This window comes from Haliotis rubra, unplaced genomic scaffold (genome assembly GCF_003918875.1).
Source record: "Haliotis rubra isolate DU_JTF1 unplaced genomic scaffold, ASM391887v1 Scf166, whole genome shotgun sequence".
NCBI lineage: Eukaryota > Metazoa > Mollusca > Gastropoda > Lepetellida > Haliotidae > Haliotis > Haliotis rubra.
Window position 1 is genome coordinate 323,438 of NW_025765625.1, and position 20,593 is coordinate 344,030.

Genomic DNA, 20,593 nt, shown 5'->3' on the forward strand with positions numbered 1-20,593 from the left:
GTCCACCCCACTATACCTGGCCCTTGTGTTTCATCAGTCCATCCCACTATACCTGGCCCTGGTGTTCATCAGTCCATCAGTCCTTGGGATTGTGTTATACCATCCCCCTGGCCCTTGTGTTCATCAGTCCATCCACTATACCTGGCCCTGGTGTTCATCAGTCCACCCCACTATACCTGGCCCTTGTGTTCATCAGTCCATCCACTATACCTGGCCCTGGTGTTCATCAGTCCACCCACTATACCTGGCCCTTGTGTTCACCCACTATACCTGTCCACCCACTATACCCACCCACTATACCTGGCCCTGGTGTTCATCAGTCCACCCACTATACCTGGCCCTTGTGTTCATCAGTCCACCCACTATACCTGGCCCTGGTGTTCATCAGTCCACCCACTATACCTGGCCCTGGTGTTCATCAGTCCACCCACTATACCTAAGGAAGGCCCTACACTAAAGGACATGACACAAACAATAATACATGATAGACATGACTCATACAGTTTAATTAAACATTTAATGTTCATTTACAGCTTAATGTCAATAGTGTCCTGACAATACACAAATAGTTGTAAACATGAAAAATATTCAAAAGACGTAAATTGCACCAATCAATGTTCGACTGAGATGGTTTCCAACAAGCTTGTTGTAAACTACAAAAATAACCAGAGATAAAACTATCCTCAACAAGATACCGAGCTTGATGAGCTGCCTTTCTGCAAACATATTCACTGTTACCCATGTATGCAAATATGCAAGAAATCTGAATTAACACCATAACCTGACAATGTAGATTGTTTCAGATGGTCACCTGTATTTCTTCACATAACTTTATTTATTGATAAAAGACCGGCATCACGTCTATATGAAATCAACGTCAGTGAATTATGCACAACAGCACTGCTTCTGGCAAGTATGACGGTTGTAAGTGGACACCACACAAGACCGCTGAATGACAGCATATGCACAGATAGGAATTGGAAATCATCTGACACAACATTTCAAGCAGACTTCTGATTACACGATCCATGTCTAGTCATTGGTATATAAATACCCAGTACACAGGGCCAAAAGGAATTGTAGTATATTAAACACCTAAAGAAAACTATAAATACCCATTGAGATTTATCTTGCCTCTTGATCACTCCATAAGTATGTTGCCCACTTATAGATTCGACAAGTTGTTGGCATTGAAGACTTTAAATTCTCCAACATTGGCTAACAATAGCTGAAGTGCAGAGGAAAGTCAATGAAATAAGTTTCATAATGTCAAATACTATCTTGTCTTATAGTTGATTTATACTGCCAGGTAACAACTGGGCAATGTACAATGAGACGATGTCATTTCAGATGTTCAGTGTTTCATACAAGAATACACCTGGATCTAATATTTTGAATGGAGGCTGGAAACTGTGTACAACTGTACAGATGTTTTCACATTTGACTGATGAAGTTTGGCTAAGTTACTGCTCTGAGATGCCACATCAGCTTTGCTGATACATTGTATTTCAACAATCTTAATGAAGGGTCTCCAAGACTCCGCATTGTGCCAGATTCACATCAAATGTGATGAAGAAAATACACAAAGCTGAAGAATGATCAATATATAATGTTAACTTGGTGAAAAAATTGCTTTAAACATTCATAACGATTTTCTTTATCCCATTACATAGAAGTAGGAGCAGTGACTGGTGAAATAAACAGTGCATCACCTCATGCACAAACATACTGGAGTCTGAGTGTAAACAGCTATTGCACTGTTGTCGGACATTATGTCGTAGATCGTACACGCATATCATTATTATAATGAGCATCTTATATCTAAATGATCTAAAGTATGTACACAACAAATGAAAAACAACAACAGAATCTTGACTCATTGGCACAAATAGTTGAAGCAAAAAAAATTTGAACACATTTTTGAAATACAAATCAATGATAATATATTTACAATATCAGATGCCATACAGCTGGCTCTCACATCGGGGAAAACATGTTTATCTCAAATCTTAATCCAAACCACAGTTCCTCTGAGAAAACCATTACACACAGGCTAGACAAAACAAAACTGTCATATGCACCAAAGTTTACCTTTCTTGAGTTTTTCATTGGATGGCTAAACAATCAATATAAGAGGTGCAGGGTCCCTGATTTGATTTTGTTTTTTGTTAGTTTATACACTGCACTTGCCCACATTCCTATATGATGGTGGCCTTTACATAATCAAGTCTGGACCAGACAATCCAGTCTGTGCCAACACTATACTGTAGAATAGCTGACACAGTTGCAGCTTGCAATCAGTTACTGATAAAAGGCTGCTTGCTTACATATACCAGCACAATCCAGAGCATGGATATATGGGAGGCGTGTCAACTTGACCCGGTAACGTTCACTGACACTTACGATGTCAACCACTGGATTGTCTGGTCCAGACTTGATTATTTACGGACTGTGTTCATATAGCTGGAATATTACTGTGTCCGCTGTTAAACAACAAACCAGTGACCATACCGGTTTATGGTCTTTGACAAATAAACAAACACTGCAATCTGTAGTGATTCTGAATGACTGAGACGGCTCTCCGTCAAAACAGGATGTGCTCATGCCGCAGAGGTGTAACATTCCAGGTGTTGATGTGATGTTATTACAAGGCGGATATGTGATATGAACGATACGTCTAATGAATACAGAATACTTCTTGGACTCAAACATTCTGTTTCAGAAAATGTCACTGAGTATGCTAGGATGTCATACATGTCTTGTATCATCCTGGATAACCCAGTGTATCCTATAGCCAGGGTAACTCCTGGACCTATTCACTACCAGAGCTTCATCACTGAAAATAATCACCTAATCCAGCATTTCTTCACTGCTTAACTAGTAGCACTCTGAATAATTCAGCTAATAGTTCATTTATAACAATATTTCCAACTTCAATACATTGCAAGACAATTTTGCATGCAGATCAAACCACAGATATATTTAGAAGAAGCACTGGACTGGTTGTTGAAGTCAAGCCCATGGGAGAGAGAAATCAAAAGAGACAGATGAGGATGGTGACATTGCTTCCTTCATGAAGCTCTGGTGATGGATGAGTCCAGGGTATGTATGGAGAACAGAGATACAGCACACTGGAGGATGATCTTGCATATAATCAGATAACAGTTTACAAGTGATGGACGTTCAAAGATCAAGATGTCTGTTTGGTCTCTGGTGAAGCCCAGTCTTTGAACAGCCTGCGAATTGAGCGGAGCCCGACTACCATAGGACTCTGAAACAATCAAGAAGTCTGTCACATGTACGAACAAATTGTGCCACAAAATTCTAAAACTGTACACTTAAGTTTTTAGTTATGTATAAGACATACTTTGTGCACAAGCTTTTTGTTTTCAAACTCACTTTACAACAAAATTTCATGTAATTACAGTAATTACATTGACAACAAACTCAAAGGGATTGCTCCTTTTAGTTCATTGTAACCACAGTTCATTACACACATTTCATTTGTTTGTTGTTAAACTCTGCTCTCAGCAGTATTCCAGCATATGGCAGCAATCTGTAAATGTCTGGACCAGACAATCCAGTGATCAACAGCATGAAAACTGATCTACGCGATTGAGACGATGACATGTGTCACTCGATCCTGTCAGTTGCCTCTTACAACAAGCATGAGTTGCTGAGGACCAATGTTAACCTGGATCTTTTAACAGGATATATACACAGGATATATACACAGGATATATACACATTTCGAATAAATATACAGACAGTGGTCATGACCAAACAAGAAGTTTGCTAAATCCATCAGTTCGTTATAAGCGTGTTCATTATATACATAGTTTACTGTATAATACACGGAATAATTGAATAGGCTAAATAATAAGTTGCATTTGTTAATTTCAGGATGACAATCAGTACCAGTTTGTATACAAGCTGACACATATGGGAAGCTCGGAAGGGGAATTTTTATCAGTTTTGTTATTTTGTTTATTTGTTTTTTAACACCACAAAGAACAATATGACAGTGACTTGAAAATACTCAAGTCCGGGATAACTGACTGACTGAGTTTGGTTTTACGCCACTTTTAGCAATATTCCAGCAACATCACGGCAGGGGACACCAGAAATGGGCTTCACACATTGTACCCATGTGGGAAATCGAACCCGGGTCTTCAGCGTGACGAGCCAACGCTTTAACCACTAGGATACCCCAGCGCCCGCCCGGGATCTTGAATCAAGTGATGATATTATGAGCATACCAATGAGTAAGATGACACCCAATCAACCATTCACCCAGAATGACCATCCAATCCACTAATTTGCCTCGCATGACCAGGCAGACCAATTCTACCACAGAATCCCCTGGGGGGTTTCAAAGAACCAACAAGGGAATCTCACCTTCCTGATTGTCTTGGACAAACTTTCTCTATCACTCGAGAGAAGACTAGGAGCAATGATGTTGAGATTCTGAACCCATCCTGGGAGCTTTGTACCCTCCTTCCTCTCCGCAGGGCCTGGGGATCCAAAGCTATCATTACTTGTGTCGGAACACTGTGAGGAGTTCAGCCCTGGACTCTGTGTATTCGGTGATTTTGGCACCGGACTATGCTTGGTGTTGGGCTGTGAGTTGTTTCGAAACAGACTTGGGCTGGGCTGTGAATTTTTGTTACTTGCTGACGACTGAGAATTGTTTCGAAACAGACTTGGGCTAGTTTGTGAAGTGTTGTTGCCAGTTGCAGACTGGGAATTGTCTTCCTGTTCTTGTAATTTGATCCATGGGCAGAATGTGCGATGCTCATCAGATGGATCAAAACTGTCCTTGTTTTCCTGTAGACCAAGAAGATATATTGTACATGTTAACAGTGAGTATAATGCCACTATACATCAAGGAGTGAGTGAGTGAGTGAGTGAGTTTTTACACAGCTGTTAGCAATATTCCAGCAATATCATGGCGGAAAAGGTAGTGTGGTGAGTGATCAGTTTCTAATCAAAACAAGAACCACGATCAGTGGAAAGATACTTGCACAATATGATTGCTAGATTTACTAACCAATTTCTGTTTCTTCAGAGGAGGATCAGAATCACCATTTTGGTCGGAGCCATTGCTGATCTTCACCTTGAAATTCCACAACCCAGCTTTCCTCTGACAATACTCGCACACTAGGGTGTCATTGTTGCTGAAAAGAGATTTAATGAGGAAACCTTTCAGCAAATTAAAGACTGTTCTTAAAAAATTTCAAAATTAGATTTCCCATATGTGGGCCTACTTCATGTTTCAGAATCAAGGTTCCTGCAGGTGAACTGATATTTCAGAAAGTCTTGGCTGTTTACTGAGTGTGATATGCACAACTTCTTGCGTTGGTTTAGCATTGATAATCAAATCTGGACCAGACAATCCAGTGACTAACAAGACACCATCAAGTTATGCCACCTGTTATGGCGCCTCTCCTTCTAACAAGCATAGATTGCCAGGGACCAGTTCTAACCCACAGAACAAATAATCAACTTGCAGTGACTTTAGCCTTTAGAATACTTGATGCTGATGGAACAAGAGTCTGTGTCAAGTCTCTCACCTGATGGCCCAGCCAGTAACTGCAAGCGCTGCTGCCACTTTCATCCCCTCTGTACTGGACTTGTCCAGAGAGAAGGTCAGTCGCCCACAGTGGTATGTGTCAAAGCCCTGCAAAAATGAGCAAATTATTATAGACCTTTTGTACACAAGATGTTGCTGGTTATAAAGATGACTTACAACTATCCTGTGTCCTCAGTTGTTCAGTGACACAGGATTCTGGATTGGGGTTTTAATGAACATAAATTATTCTGTCCTGATAAGGAATGAATAAAGAATGGATGCAAACAACATCCACTGCATGTTCAAGCAAAAGATACTAAAATAATTAAATCAAAACATGTACCCTAGATTTAATTATCAGTTCCAAAGGTCAGTATGAGTTGTTCACTAAAGTACTGTCGGAAATAGATAAAAAAACTGTTTTTAGGCTGTTACTCTGTATCCCTAAAATTTACACCATTGCAAATAGCATATGTCGAAATAAACCACATCGGCCTAACTGGGCGTTCAGTGGAATGTGTAATAGGATATCCAGAAAAGCACGTTTACTCGTAAAATGGGGCAAAACTTAACAAAAATACGAATAGCTGCTGAAAACAATAGATCAGACTATAGATGGCAATTAGGTCGCTCAGCCAGGTATGACAACGGACCGTCGACTTACCTGGCATGAAGTGCATGTGCTGCATGCAGGCACAAGGGGTCATCTCAAAGATATTTTATGCTTTTTCATGTGTATTGAACATGTCTCATCTATTGATTAACATCTTACATGTCTTTTTTTTTTTATAAAGTTTATGTTGAGATATGTAAAGAGGATGATACCCATACCCATAGAAAAGCTTAAATCAGCAATCGTATTAAATGTCTCAAAATATATAAGTGGCATGACCACCCGAAGATAGACAGGACTGGATATTATTTGTAAATTGTTATGACATGCCGTTTTCTTCCACAGTTTAATTCCCCTAAAGGATTATCCTATCTCTATCCCCCAGCCCGACCCCAACCACCCATTGTGGTTTTGCTTTTGTGACGAGCCCTCTAACCTGTTTCTTTTTATGGTGATAGTGAGACTCCATGGTAGCTACATCCTTCATAGTTTCAGTCTTAAAGTTATTATTTTGTACGTCAGCTATCATTTATAATGAAGCTAAGTTTAATTTCAAAATGGGAATTTAAAAAGTGTCCTTTGTAATACAATATCATCGCACACTAATTTGCATAAAGCCATGGTCTTAGAAAAGTTTTTTTCTATTTCCGACAGTACTTTAATATGCACAGCTTCTCCAGAGCTCAGTGTAACAACTTACAAACTTGGCCAGACTGTCATAATTGATGTCCGGTAAAGTGTCCCTGGCCTCCTTCAGCCTCCTGTACCGGGTCTGGAAGTCACGCCTCACCTCCTCCAGATCATAGTGGGGGACATGCATGTACCAGTCTGAAATATGGACATACAACATCACAGTTACCATAGTAACATGCATTTACTAGTCTGAAACATGGATATACATCACAGTTACCATAGCAACATGCATTTACCAGTCTGAAACATGGAAACACAACATCAGCATTACCATAGCAACATGAAATTTTTAGAGTAAAATTAATATTTTTATACTTATCCTGGCTCATGCTTATTTGCTTGTCTTCTTCTTCTGGCGAACCTAGTGGAACACTTGTATCTCCCAATTGAAGTTCCCTTCAATAAAGAATCACTCATTAGTACTCACCACGAGTTACCTCCCTTCTGTAAGCGCGGGAACGAGGGCGCCACCCAAGCCCATGTGCCTCACTCTCTCCTTTTTTGCTTTGAGCCCAACACTTTCTTTTTCCCGAGATATCCAAAGTGTTAAGTGGGGAGGACGGGAGGGCTTACCTCATGAGTCAGGATAAGTATAAAATATTAATTTTACTCTAAAAATTTCATATTTTTCTTATCCTGACTCATGCTTATTTGCTTGTAGAATCCTACGGATTAGGAGGTGGGATTATATATACTTTGGATTTTACTAATTAGTGATTTGAAGTGATATGATTGTAATAACCGTATGGGATTTTTTTTTTTTTTTTTTTTTTTTATTCATTCAAAATCAGTAGATACATGTATACAAAGCACATGATGCAACAACACTTGTACACCGTAGGAGAGAAATTCATATGGGTTGGCATTACACATATTGGGATCTTCATTAGGCTGGGAATGTGTGCAGTAGAGATGACCATTTTCTGTCAAATTGTAATATGTTTTGATTCTTACTGGCAATAAACTTTTCTGTCTTGAAGATATCACTCAATATTTTTACAAATGTATCCAGTGATAATTTATTTTTTTAATACTTGATATATGGATATATTTTTACTGGCAAGAAGTATGTGATTCATAAGGTCGTTATTATATCCGCCAATTAAGACTGTATATTTTGTAAGGGTAAAAGTTTCTGATGATTTATCTTCAATATATTCTTTCACTTTCAGCCAGAACGTTTTCACATATTCACATTCCCAATAAACATGTATCAAATTTTCTGACATTAAATTACAAAATGAGCAAAGTTCATCATCTACTAATTTCATTCTCAATAATTCTTTCTTTGTGTAGACAATATTGTGGATAAATTTAAACTGGAAGTCAATCAATTTGGTATCTTTTGTACATCTTCTATATTTTCTAAAAATATCTTGCCATGGAATTGCAATATCAAAGATATTTTGCCATTTTTCACATGTTGATGGTAGGTTTTCAGTAGTTATAAGTTTGTCATAGAAATATCTGGATCTCTTTGGTGCTGAAAGTAAATCTATCAGTGATGTGTTAAGATAATGATTATGAACAATCAATAAATTCTTTCTTATAGTTTCTTTCCATTTTTGGGGTATATTTGAAAGAACCTGGTAATAGTCAAGAATTGTGCCTTTAATTTTGTAAGTTTTCTTAAGTTCACTAAATGGCAAAATACCTTGATCATTACACAAGTCTCTTATAGAGTGAATACCTTTGAGATGCCAATGGTTTATAATGAAATTACTATTTTGGAATTGGTGATTGAACCAAAGGGGTTGAGATAAGATTTGATCAATATCTGTAAAATCAGTTTGATGTGTTTTATAGAATATTCCCCATGCAGCCAATACATCTTTCCAATAGGGATTTATAATACTGACATAGTTTTCAATATTGGCTCCAAGCAGAAATATATCTTTAAATGGAAAGATACTAGGGATAGAATTGCTATTATTTTGAAGATATTTATGTAAAACTGACAGTTTTAAAGAGTTTATGAATACCTGTACATTAACCATTCTGAGTCCCCCCTCTTCATATTTTCTAATAAGTGTCGTTAAACTTTATCTTATCCCGCTTATCATTCCAGATGAATTTATAAAATATATTGTTTAATTTGTCAATGAATTCCTTTGGAGGATTTGGGAGTGAGGTGAATATATGCACCAATGATGAAAGTGCTAAAGTTTTAATAACAGTTATTTTCCTATTAATGTCAACTTTCTTTTCCTCCAATTCCCTAGAGTTCTATTAATAATTTCTAGTCTTTTTCTTGTATTAATTACCCAAAGGTTATTTAAATTAGGATTAAGTCTTATTCCTAGAATATCAAAGTCCTCATTATGCCAATCAAGCTTAAGGTCCTGGCATAAAATCATGCTACTACCTGCCATTGAGCCTATCCACACTGCTTTCGTTTTATCTATATTTATTCTTAAACCAGACATTTTGTAGAAATTATTGAGAGTGTCAGTTGCTGCCCTTAAACTTTCTTCTTACCATCGAGAAATAATTCAGTATCATCTGCGTACTGTCCAATTTTATGTTCAGTGTTATTCAATGTAATTCCTTTTATTGCAAGCGTTATTACGGATCATTATTCCTAATATTTCAGCCACTAAGATGAATATATAGGGAGAGACTGGGTCCCCTTGTCTACAGCCCCTTTCATTGTCAAAAAATTGAGATAAATGACCATTCTGTATAACACATGATGTAGCATTATTGATTAATATTTTGATCCATTTTTCCATATTGGGTCCAAAGCCAAACTTTCCAATTGTTAAAATTATAAATTCTTTAGAGACAGTGTCAAAAGCTTTTTCAAAGTCAATAAGCAACAAGAGTCCCTTTTTATCTTGTACTTTTGCTTCAAACATAATGTCGTATAATAATCTAATGTTCTCGCTAATACACCTTCCAGGTATAAAACCTGTCTGAGTTTCATGAATAAGAGTATTCAATGTTGTTTTAATTCTATTGGCTATACATGTGCTGAGTATTTTATACAAAGAATTCAGTAGGGAAATTGGGCGCCAGTTTTTTAACAACTGTCTATTTTTGTTAGCTTTTGGGATACATGTGATGACGCCTCTGTTTATTGTTGGACTTAACATATTTTGCCTGAATGCTTCTGATATATATCTACAAACCCAAATATGAAGATCTTTCCAGAAAAATTTAAAAATTCTATTGGGAAACCATCTACTCCTGGGCTTTTGTTATTTTTCATTGATTTAACGGCTCGTGTTACTTCATCTATAGTAATATCACCCTCAAGATTTTCAGCCTGTACAGTGTGCAGTTTGGGTGTAATAATATCATCAAATATATTAATATATTTATCTGTTATTTTACCACCTGATGAGTATAGATTTTCATAAAATTGCCTTTGTTCATTTAATATAGCCTTACCATCTGATATTACTTCCCATTTGTCATTGAGAACACTATTCATAAGTTTACTGGTATAATTTCTATTTTCGAGATGACAGAAATAGTTGGTTGGTTTTTCTCCTTCCTCGTACCACTGAATTCTATTTCTTATCTGTATACCTCTTATTTCATCTTCTTTTAATTTTTCAAACTCTAATTTACATTTGGATAGTTCAGAAAGTTTAGTTTCACATATGGTTTGGAAATTTTCTCTGATTTCTTCTTCCATTGCCAAAATTTTTCCTTCTAAATTTTTGCTTTTTTCAGTTTTGCTTTTTTTTAAGTAGGAAGAGAATGATATTGTTTTCCCCCTCACTTTCATTAAAAATGTTTCTAAGAACAAAGTGTCGCTTATATTAAGTTGTAGTTTAGAATCTTCAATATCACCTAGTTCATCCTCAGTGCAGTTACAGTATTCTAATTTTGTTTCAAAAAGCATATCCTTGACTGTGTTTACATATTCTTGGTTATAAAGTAATGATGTGTTTAGTTTCCAGTATCCTCCACCTCGTTCCTTATTAAGTTGATTAGAAAAAGACATGGTAATTGCTGAATGATCAGATTTATATCCTGGAAGTATTGAACAGTCAGTTGTCATGTTTGCTAAATCTTGAGAAACTAAAAAGAAATCAAGTCTGGACTGTTGTTTAGGGGTGTTTTTTTCCACCATGTGTATTTCTTTACATCATAATTTCTCTCCCTCCAAATGTCTGTCAAATCATACTTTTCTATATTATCTAGCACTACTTTTCTTCCGTATGGGAACTTCATGAAGGCACTGAACTGAATTCCTGCTGTTAATATAACAGCTGCCTTTAAAGAAGGTTATTACAATTTACTGCACATAATAAAAAGTATATAGAACATTAATTAAGCTAAGGCCATTAATGTGATAGTATAAACTGTTGATAGTTTATAATGAATACTTTTATAAGAACCAAAGTAGTAAGCTTACAATATGTATATATATAAGCTATAACAGAATTGTGCTTAAGGTATAAAGATAACTTAAGCTGTATAATAGTAACCAACTACTGATAGTTTGTTAACTTATACATGTTATGAAATGAACATATGACTGAGCTTAAGGAAGAACTTAAGCTGAACATATATATAATAGTAGAAACTCGTAAGAGTTGTAGGTATATATATATTATGATATAAATCATAGTACTGAGCTTAAGATAATATTTTAACTTAAGCAAATATATATAGATAGCATGTAGCTATTAGTACTGTTATCAGATAAGTATAAAATCAACAAGATAGACTTATCTTCTCCGTGGAACTGTCAACTGTTGAGCGAGGACCATGGGACCGAAATGGTGGATACCTGAGACATCCTTAGCGGTGATATCTCTCAGATAGTGGTTGGCAAACACCATATCGGATCTCCAAAAACATTCCTCCATGATGGTATTCAATGAGCAATTTCCATGTAAAGCCAAAGTTGAAGCTAGTGCTCTAATTTCGTGAGGATTAGTAGCACTTGGAGGGTCCAGTCCAGCTGCCTTGTAGGCTCTTAGTATGACAGTTCTGATCCAAATAGCTATTAGTACTGTTATCAGATAAGTATAAAATCAACAAGATAGACTTATCTTCTCCGTGGAACTGTCAACTGTTGAGCGAGGACCATGGGACTGAAATGGTGGATACCTGAGACATCCTTAGCGGTGATATCTCTCAGATAGTGGTTGGCAAACACCATATCGGATCTCCAAAAACATCCCTCCATGATGGTATTCAATGAGCAATTTCCATGTAAAGCCAAAGTTGAAGCTAGTGCTCTAATTTCGTGAGGATTAGTAGCACTTGGAGGGTCCAGTCCAGCTGCCTTGTAGGCTCTTAGTATGACAGTTCTGATCCAAATAGAAATGGTAGTGCGTGACACTTCTGTCTGTGAGGCGGTAGATATAGGGATAAACAATCTTTTGAATTTCCCTCTACTTTGCTTGGATCTTTGGAGATATATTTTCAGTGCACGTACAGGGCAAAGTGATAAGTCCATCGTATCCTGCGGTCCAAGTATGGATGAGAGAGCTGGGACATGGAACAACTTGTCTGGTTGACCTGGTAGTTGATTTTTCGCTATAAAATCCCAGCGAAGTCCCAGATGAGCGATGTTATGAATATCATCAAATCGTGTTCTCTCGTAATCCAAAGCGTGAATTTCAGACATCCTGGCGGCAGTGGCTAACGCTAGCAGGAATAAGGTTTTGTGGGTCAATGATTCATATGACGCAGATAACAATGGCTCGTAAGCCTCACTTGTGAGGTGTTGAAGTACCACATTTAGATCCCAGGCTGGCGCTTGAAACTTCCGTTTCTGGTCTTCCAATCGAAAGGCACGTAACAAGGCGAAAGTAACTCCGTGTTTTTGGTCAATTTGACGCCCGTTCTCATTGTTATGACTGAACTTATGGCTGCAAGATAAGTGGACAGTGTAGATCCTTTTAGATTCTTAGTTTGACGTAGGAAACATAAGAAATCTGCCACTTGAGGATGTGTAGCAAATCTGGCTGAAAATCCTTTCTTAGCAGCATAATTGACAAATCTGAGCCATTTGTCATCGTATAAGTTACGAGTAGAGTTACGTAGTGCAAGCGTGACCGCCTTCGCCGCTCTGGTGGAATAACCTCTCTTATTCAAACATGCCTTGATACAATCCACACGTGAAGTCGGAATGCTTCTGGTGTTTTGTGCACTTGTTTGGTGTGCGGATGTATCAGTAGATTGGAGCGTAGTGGGAGCTGAAGTACTGGTTTTCCGATTCCTAGTATGAGGTCTGGAAACCACGTTCTCGCTGGCCAGTAAGGCGAGACCAAAATCAGATCGAGGCTCTTCGTTTGACTGATTTTTAGCAAGACTTGTGGGATTAACGCAGGAGGCGGGAAAGCATACGCGTTTAGTCCCTCCCATGATATGCTTAGTGCGTCCGTTGCCCAAGCTAACGGATCTGGCACTGGCGATACGAAGGTTGTCAGTTGATTGTTGAATTGGGTGGCAAATAGGTCTATCAGAGGAGATCCTATTTCCATGATTATCTGATTGAATATCTCTGTGTGGAGCATCCATTCTGTCGGCGACGGTTGGTGCGGCCGAGAGAGAGAGCGCCTGCTAACACATTCTTTGCTCCTGGAATGTGGCAGGCTTTGATGCGTATGTTTAGACTGTCAACTAAATCAACAGTTTGAAACATCGAGTGAGAAGATTCAGTGATCTTGTTGACCCTTGTTTGTTCACATAAAACGCCACTGTTGAGTTGTCTGTGTGAATCATTAACTGAGCCGCTCTGTAATAGGTTGCTCCAGTGACCTATGGCGCTTATGACTGCTTGCATCTCTAGCAGATTTATGTGACATAAGCTCTCTTGAATGCTCCATAGGCCTGACGCTGTCCTGCCGGTAAGGTGGGCTCCCCAACCTTTTAGTGACGCTAGCCCACGAGAGATGTGTTTTCGATTCCGGCTCTACTAAGGAGACACCTGTGCAAACATTCAATCTCTTGGTCCACCAGAGTAGATGTGGTTTGATGTAATCTGGTAGACTGAACGGTAGAGGGTCCTCGAGATGGGCATTGATGAGGACTTGTAATGGACGTAATTGAAGCCTGCCTCTGAGTGTCAAGTCTTGAGCTGATGTGAGTAGTCCCAGTAGACTCTGCCACTGACGTAGTGGTAACGGAGAGAGTAGGGCTTGGGGGATCAGTTGTTGTATCTTGATCCATCTGTCCTCCGGGACTACCATACGATTCTCTGCGCTGTAAGGAATCGTATACCTAGAAACTGCAGATCCTGCATGGGCTCTAGGTCCGACTTGAGTAGATTTACTAACCAGCCTAACTGCGTTAGTAGCTTGATTGTAAAGTTCAGCTGTAGTCTGAGACGCTGTGGATCTAGATCCACCTGTATACCGTCGTCTAGGTAAAATGCATTCCGCAGGCCTTGACGATGTAGGTATGAGACAATAGGCTTGGTTACTCTTGTGAATATCCATGGGGCCGAAGTGATTCCGAAGGGAAGTACTTTCCATTGGTAGTGTATGCCGTCTAGCATAAATCTCAGATATTTCCTTGAACTGGGATGAATCGAATGTGTAGGTATGCGGCCCTGCAGATCTATACTTACCATGTAATCTAGTGGACGAATTAGATGACGGAGTTGAGGTAAATGTATCATGCGAAACGCTGGTGGTTTGCATAGAAATTCTCTGTTGAATGTGCTCATGTTGTAAATGAGACGATACTTCTCTTTGGAATTCTTTTTCGGCACTAGGAAAACTGGGGAGTAGAAACCTGGTATGATGTTTTGCTGATCGAGAACTTCTAAGGCCTGTTTGTTTAGTAGAGACTGAACTGTTTCTCTTAACATCGGAAGTTGTGCCAGATGAACGCTTGAACCCTGGTGGGTTGACTGTTAACGGTGGTTTGGCCTTGAGTTGTAGACGATATCCGCATTCTGAAGGATGTTGGATACATACGGATCTTGAAGTATTCCCCAGTTTTCCCAGTGTAGTTGTAGACGCCCACCCACTTGAGAAGGTTGTACTGGGACGACTGGGGTGGAAGACTCCAGTCGCTCCAACCTGACTTTCATCGCTTAAATCCATCGGCACCTCTGGATGATCTGCCTCTAGCTGATCCTCCTCTGAACTTGTTGTACGGGCTTACGAAAGGAATCCTTGGGATTATTAACGGCCGCTAATTTCTTATCCCGTGCTCTCTGTAGCCCTGAAAACTTGGACTTGCCCGAGTACCTCTGTGCTGATTGTTTAAAGACCTGGCGCTAATGTATCCATAGATTTAATCATGAGTACTTCTCTAGAATCTTTGATACTTCCTTGGAGACCTTGTTAATGTTGCCACCAAACAGTAAGGGTGAAGACCATGGAGCTGTGTATAGGGGCTCTGTGAATTGTTTATTCCAAGAGCAGGAGGCTAGTAATCCTTGCCGACGGTCATGGTAGTAGTTTCAGTAAGTGCTGAAAGATGGTCTGTAAGGAATTGTTGATCTTTTTTCTGCATAAGTAGAGCTGAATAGATCATCCTGTCTTCCTCATCCGTGGAGTTCTTGAACTTGGTGATGAGAGTTTCGTTAACAGTCCTAGATCTGTTGAGTCCAAAGAACATCCTTCTGGAAATGGTATCTAACTGGGCCATCTTGCGATCGCTCACCCTATAACTTCTGGACTTGGAATCACTGATAAGTTTAAAGTTTTCATCAATCTCCTGAGTCTTGAAAAAGGGCTCCATATTATGTCCATAAAAACTCTTGGCATTGAAGAATGGTAAATGGGTAAGTTGAGTTTTAGCAGATTTGGAGTAGGCTGTATCCAGTTTAGCAGGAACGGCTGCGATAGGATCCATAGGAGGCACGGTGATATGATCTACATCATCATCTAACATCAGGTAAGTTTGGGCTGTATCCTCGTTCTTAGAGGGAGAGGCCAGTTGTAATTCGTTTACCATCCAATACCTTATCTCAGCCTCTGAGAAAATGATACCATCGTCCTCCTCTGACGTATGGTCGTATGTCGGAGTCCTCGATCTGTAAGAAGATCTATGTGAGGACTGAGGAGAACGGACTGACGAGTGGCTAGTGTATGTAGACCTTGGAGAAGACATCCTTCGCGGAGATTGTGGGCTTCGTGAACGGTGATGGCTTCGCAGACGCTCTGGACTTCTCGAACGTTGAGGGCTACGCGATCGTCTTCTAGGCGATGTAGAACCACTTAGCCTTCGGCCCCACGCCAATGTCTGGAGTCAGTGTCCGATCCGACATATGAGCTTGCTTTCACGGACGCCCTTCGCGTGCATGACAAGGTGCGTGCTCGGCGAAAGCCTTCTCCTCACAAAGCCTCTTGCAAAAGGTGAGGCTCTGGCTCTTTCACGGAGGCGCCTGGGATACCTTATGCAAAGAGCTCACCCGGCAGGGTTGCCCTTCGCGGAGGCGCCTATGGGCTCAGAGGCCCTACGCTGGCCAAGGCGGGCTCTGAGGCCCTGTATGACTTAATATGGGGTGGGCTCTGAGGCCCGTGGCTCTGAGGCCTCTGTAAGCCGTAGCAGTCTTCCATCACCCTCATTATGTGGTTGATCAAGTCGCCTGAAGCGGTTCATGCTGATGAGGGATGTCTCTCTGCAGAGGTGGGACCCTCAGATAAAATTTCTGGAGATAGAGTCGGCATCTCCGGGTTGTGTGTTCATCTGCTTGAGGTGACAGTCGCAGAAACGGGCCGCTTTCTTGTGACGAACTTCTGAATGATAATTGGCAAATCATCATCATATAATGCTAATTCTGTAACTGGTAAGATATCAGAGGCAAAATTATTAGATTTTGTTGACTTCCCTTTAGATGAAGGTGTAGATCTTGGTGTACGAGTGTAATGATGATATGGATGGTTTCCTCGACTTGGACTGAGAAGACGGCAGCTCTTGAGATGCAGGTCGCTTGGACATAGCGGATCAAGCGCCCCACGCTTATCCGCCGAGGGAAACTCAGGCATGCCACCAGCCGGTGGCGTGTCCTCAGTCAACAGTTGACATGAAACATTAATTTGCGATCTATTAGCCATGTTTGAATTCTGTTTACGGGATTTATCTGCCTTCCGTCTATAAACGGAACATAAATATTTGTCAAAGGCAGAGATAGGTAAATTGATACAAAATTTACAACGAGAATCAAAGGAACATGGAGTAATGCAACTAGGGCATTTTAAATGTGGATCGGTATCAGAATAACGTAGTTTACATTCTGTGCAATTTTTCATTAATGTAGCCTACTGAACAAACACGACGAACCGTGAATAAAACAGCAGAAACACAATTAATAATCAATGCAAATTGAATAATTATACTAGTACTACCTCTATACTAACGTATAAGAGGAACTAACTAAATATAATTAAAGGATATAGTGTGTTGGGAGACACAGGCGCTCTCACGTCCAGCTCACTGGGCTTAAGAAGGAGAGACTGGGCTAAGAAGGAGAGAGTGAGGCACATGGGCTTTATTGGCTTCTCGCTTCCCGCTTACAGAAGGGAGGTAACTCGTGGTGAGTACTAATGAGTGATTCTTTATTGAAGGGAACTTCAATTGGGAGATACAAGTGTTCCACTAGGTTCGCCAGAAGAAGAAGACAAGCAAATAAGCATGAGTCAGGATAAGAAAAATATAGGAACAAAATTAGAAATATGCCATTAAAATGAACCAAGAAGAGCAATCTTCAGCTCTATGACCAGTAACAACAGATTACCTGGAGCAGGGTTGGTGGACCAGGAACAGATCTTCTCATGACTGGCACAGATGGACTTCTTGAGCTTCTCACAGGCTTCCTTGTCTGAAATACAGGCATCAGGACATGATTGTTTAGGGGTGGTCAACTCACATGAAAAGGAATTCAGACCTTTGTGTCAAAAGTGAGAGAAATTAACATACAGCAGTTACATGTATCTATTAGAAACTCAAATCAGGTCTACTGATGATGCAATTCTTACCATATTGGATGTGGGGTGTTGTTGTGATGATGATTTTAAGGGGGGGTCACCCATTTTGTTCTGGGGAGCTAGGGGGAGCTAAGGTCCATGTTCACTCAACAGTCAAATGTAAGGTGTCAAGATCAGGTGTTTCAACCAGTCTGATTACATACACACTAAACTGCGGTAAGAGTAGAGGTAAATGTGGGACAAATATGAGAAAAATAATTTCATAAAGATTAGGAGACTATCATCCATGTGATTATATTTCTTCCTTTTAAAGGTTCAGCTAAATGTTTCATTCATGGCCTTGTCTGTTTGCTTGTTTACAAACTTTGAAGATGACCATTCTACAAGAGGTGTAAAAGGTTTGCTTGTTCTTGATAAACTGTGAAGTTGTCAGAAACCGCTTTTGTGTTCTTAATATTGATTTAGAAAAGATTAATGCATTAAATCATCAGCTGAAGGAAAGCCAAGATACGGCTCATTTTGGTTGATGTTAAAATATCTTGAAATGTTTATGGTTTGTTGTCACCTATAACTACAATACTCACATGCTACCTGATCTGTATTCGCAGGTAGTTTCCCACACAGGAAGGACTTGCAGCTGACACATCGCAGCATGTCCACGTCCGTGTTCTCCCAGCCATACTGCGCACATACCAAGGGAGACAACTCTCCTGGTTTAGCAAACCAGGTCAGAGGCTAATTATAGGTTAAGGTCAAAACATGTATGATAAGCTATTCTACATGTGCATGTGGTGTGTTTTGTAGTTTCAAGAGAAAAAACACAGCTTTCCAAATTACATGATGAACCCATCAAAAACTGAAACCTTTACAAGACTGATGACAATATCCATAATGGTAAATGTTGGAGTATATTCATATTACAAGATAAATAAGAAACAGATCATCCTTGTAACATAAGTCAGTTTAATTTCCAGCAAATAGTCAGCATCATGCCCTTCCAATTGTTTGCATGATGGCCAAGAGCCTGAATCATGGACCGACCGAGTTTGGTTTTACGCCGCTTTTAGCAATATTCCAGCAACATCACGGTGGGGGACACCAGAAATGGGCTTCACACATTGTGCCCATGTGGGGATTCGAACCCGGGTCTTCGGCGTGACGAGCCAACGCTTTAACCATTAGGCCACCCCACCGCCCCTCCTGAATCATGGAATATAGTGTCTGTCTGTCATGAAATACATTTTAGGACCAGACCTATATTTACTAATAAGTTGGATAAGTGAATGGGTATGGTTTTACACAGTTTTTAGCAATATTCCAGCAATATCAGAAAGGGCTTCACACATTGTACCTATGTGGGGAATCGAACCCTGGTTTTCAGCGTGACAAGCGAACACTTTAACCACTAGGCAACATCACAGCCCCATATATTGGATATCCATTCATTCTTATCAAGATAGTAATAAACAGGTGCATGCATTGGGGGCTTGCATTTGCTTTCTCTGTAAGACCACACTCGGCAATTATGACACCTATATGGTGACAGCCTGTAAATTTCAAAGAAACCAACGTACAAAACTCCAAGAAGCAAAACATCTTGAAACTAATCAGACCATGACAGACATGTCGCCATGACACTCAAATCATCCACTGTGTCAGTAAGCTTTTGTTTCAGCTATCTCTTTAATTAGAAATAGAATGCAGTTCTGTTTTGGGACACTTGTAAACATTGTGCCCAACAGTACAGGAAATGCTGATAACATATTCACACACTGCAACCAGCCTCAACCGGCATGTTCATCATGTTCATTCAACATTAATCAGCACGAATCGACCTGATTGGCAGAGATGCAACAGCCATCCACTGAAATTGTTTCTTTCCATATAGAAACTAATTGATATTTTAGTGTTTATTTAAGATTAATTTAAAACAGATAAAAATAAAGTTCTATGGAAAAAAATTTAAATCAGGAAACTTCTACAAAAAAGATCACTTTCTATTACATGTACAAAAGATACCGAAAATGTGGCAACTCTGGTAAAGAAGGCATCCCTGCTTCGCAAGTTAGGACAACTATCCTGCTTCTTCTCTGTCGTCGTATTCTCCTTGTCCTGAGATTTTGCATCAGTTGCAGTGGTTGTACTTTCTGACTCAGTTCTAAAAGACAAAAAGCAAAACTACAATAAAAGAAAAAAAATGTCCTTTATGAGTTTGATCAAAGAACATCATATGTATCATGCTAATGTTCATAAAACAATAATTGAAATAGGGTAGTTTATTCAAAAGGGAACCAATTAACTTGTCAGGAAATATAAAATCACAACACATGAATGTGAGCAAATAATGTGTTATCAAAAGTCCAACAACACAATTTTCCACATATAGTGCTGTATATGGTTATTCTCTGATCTTGTCAAGCAATGGATTGAATTGGGGGGAATATTGGTTTTCATCCTTTGGCAGGTGACCAGTATTGGGATGTTGAACATTAGTTGAACAAGAATCGAGGTGGCACATATTAGGAGCTGGTTAGCTAATTCATTAGCATAGTCTAGCTTCAAGACCACCTGCGGCCAAAACTGGAATCAGAAAGAGCACTTCAAGATTCGCTACCTTCTTGTTCTGTTCAACCTGCAAAGCACAGGCAGGAATGTGGCAGACGTTGATGTGAATTTTGATTACTATTGTGAGACAATTTAAGACAACCTGCTAAATTACACTTAACAGGAATGACATAAATTCACTTATCACGTACTCCTTGTCGTTTCCATTCTTCGTTCCATCGCTCAAAAACGATGAAAGAATTTTTCGAACCCGCTCCGGAGTTACAGGACATGTATTGGCAGCCATGATGTTTTTCA

The 20,593-nt window shown here is 39.5% G+C and overlaps 1 protein-coding gene across 1 annotated transcript; it reads right to left on the reverse strand.

Moving 5' to 3' along the window:
* Positions 1-487: 487 nt before the first annotated feature.
* Positions 488-20,586, reverse strand: LOC124272084 (nuclear-interacting partner of ALK-like). Its single transcript, XM_046707228.1, has 9 exons — positions 20,488-20,586; positions 19,751-19,889; positions 18,316-18,466; positions 17,542-17,625; positions 6,886-7,013; positions 5,574-5,680; positions 5,051-5,177; positions 4,399-4,827; positions 488-3,271 (listed from the first exon to the last, which is right to left on the reverse strand). The coding sequence occupies exons 1-9, from the start codon at positions 20,580-20,582 to the stop codon at positions 3,191-3,193; spliced, it is 1,341 nt and encodes a 446-aa protein (XP_046563184.1). The 5' UTR covers positions 20,583-20,586; the 3' UTR covers positions 488-3,190.
* Between the last annotated feature and the right edge of the window lie 7 nt (positions 20,587-20,593).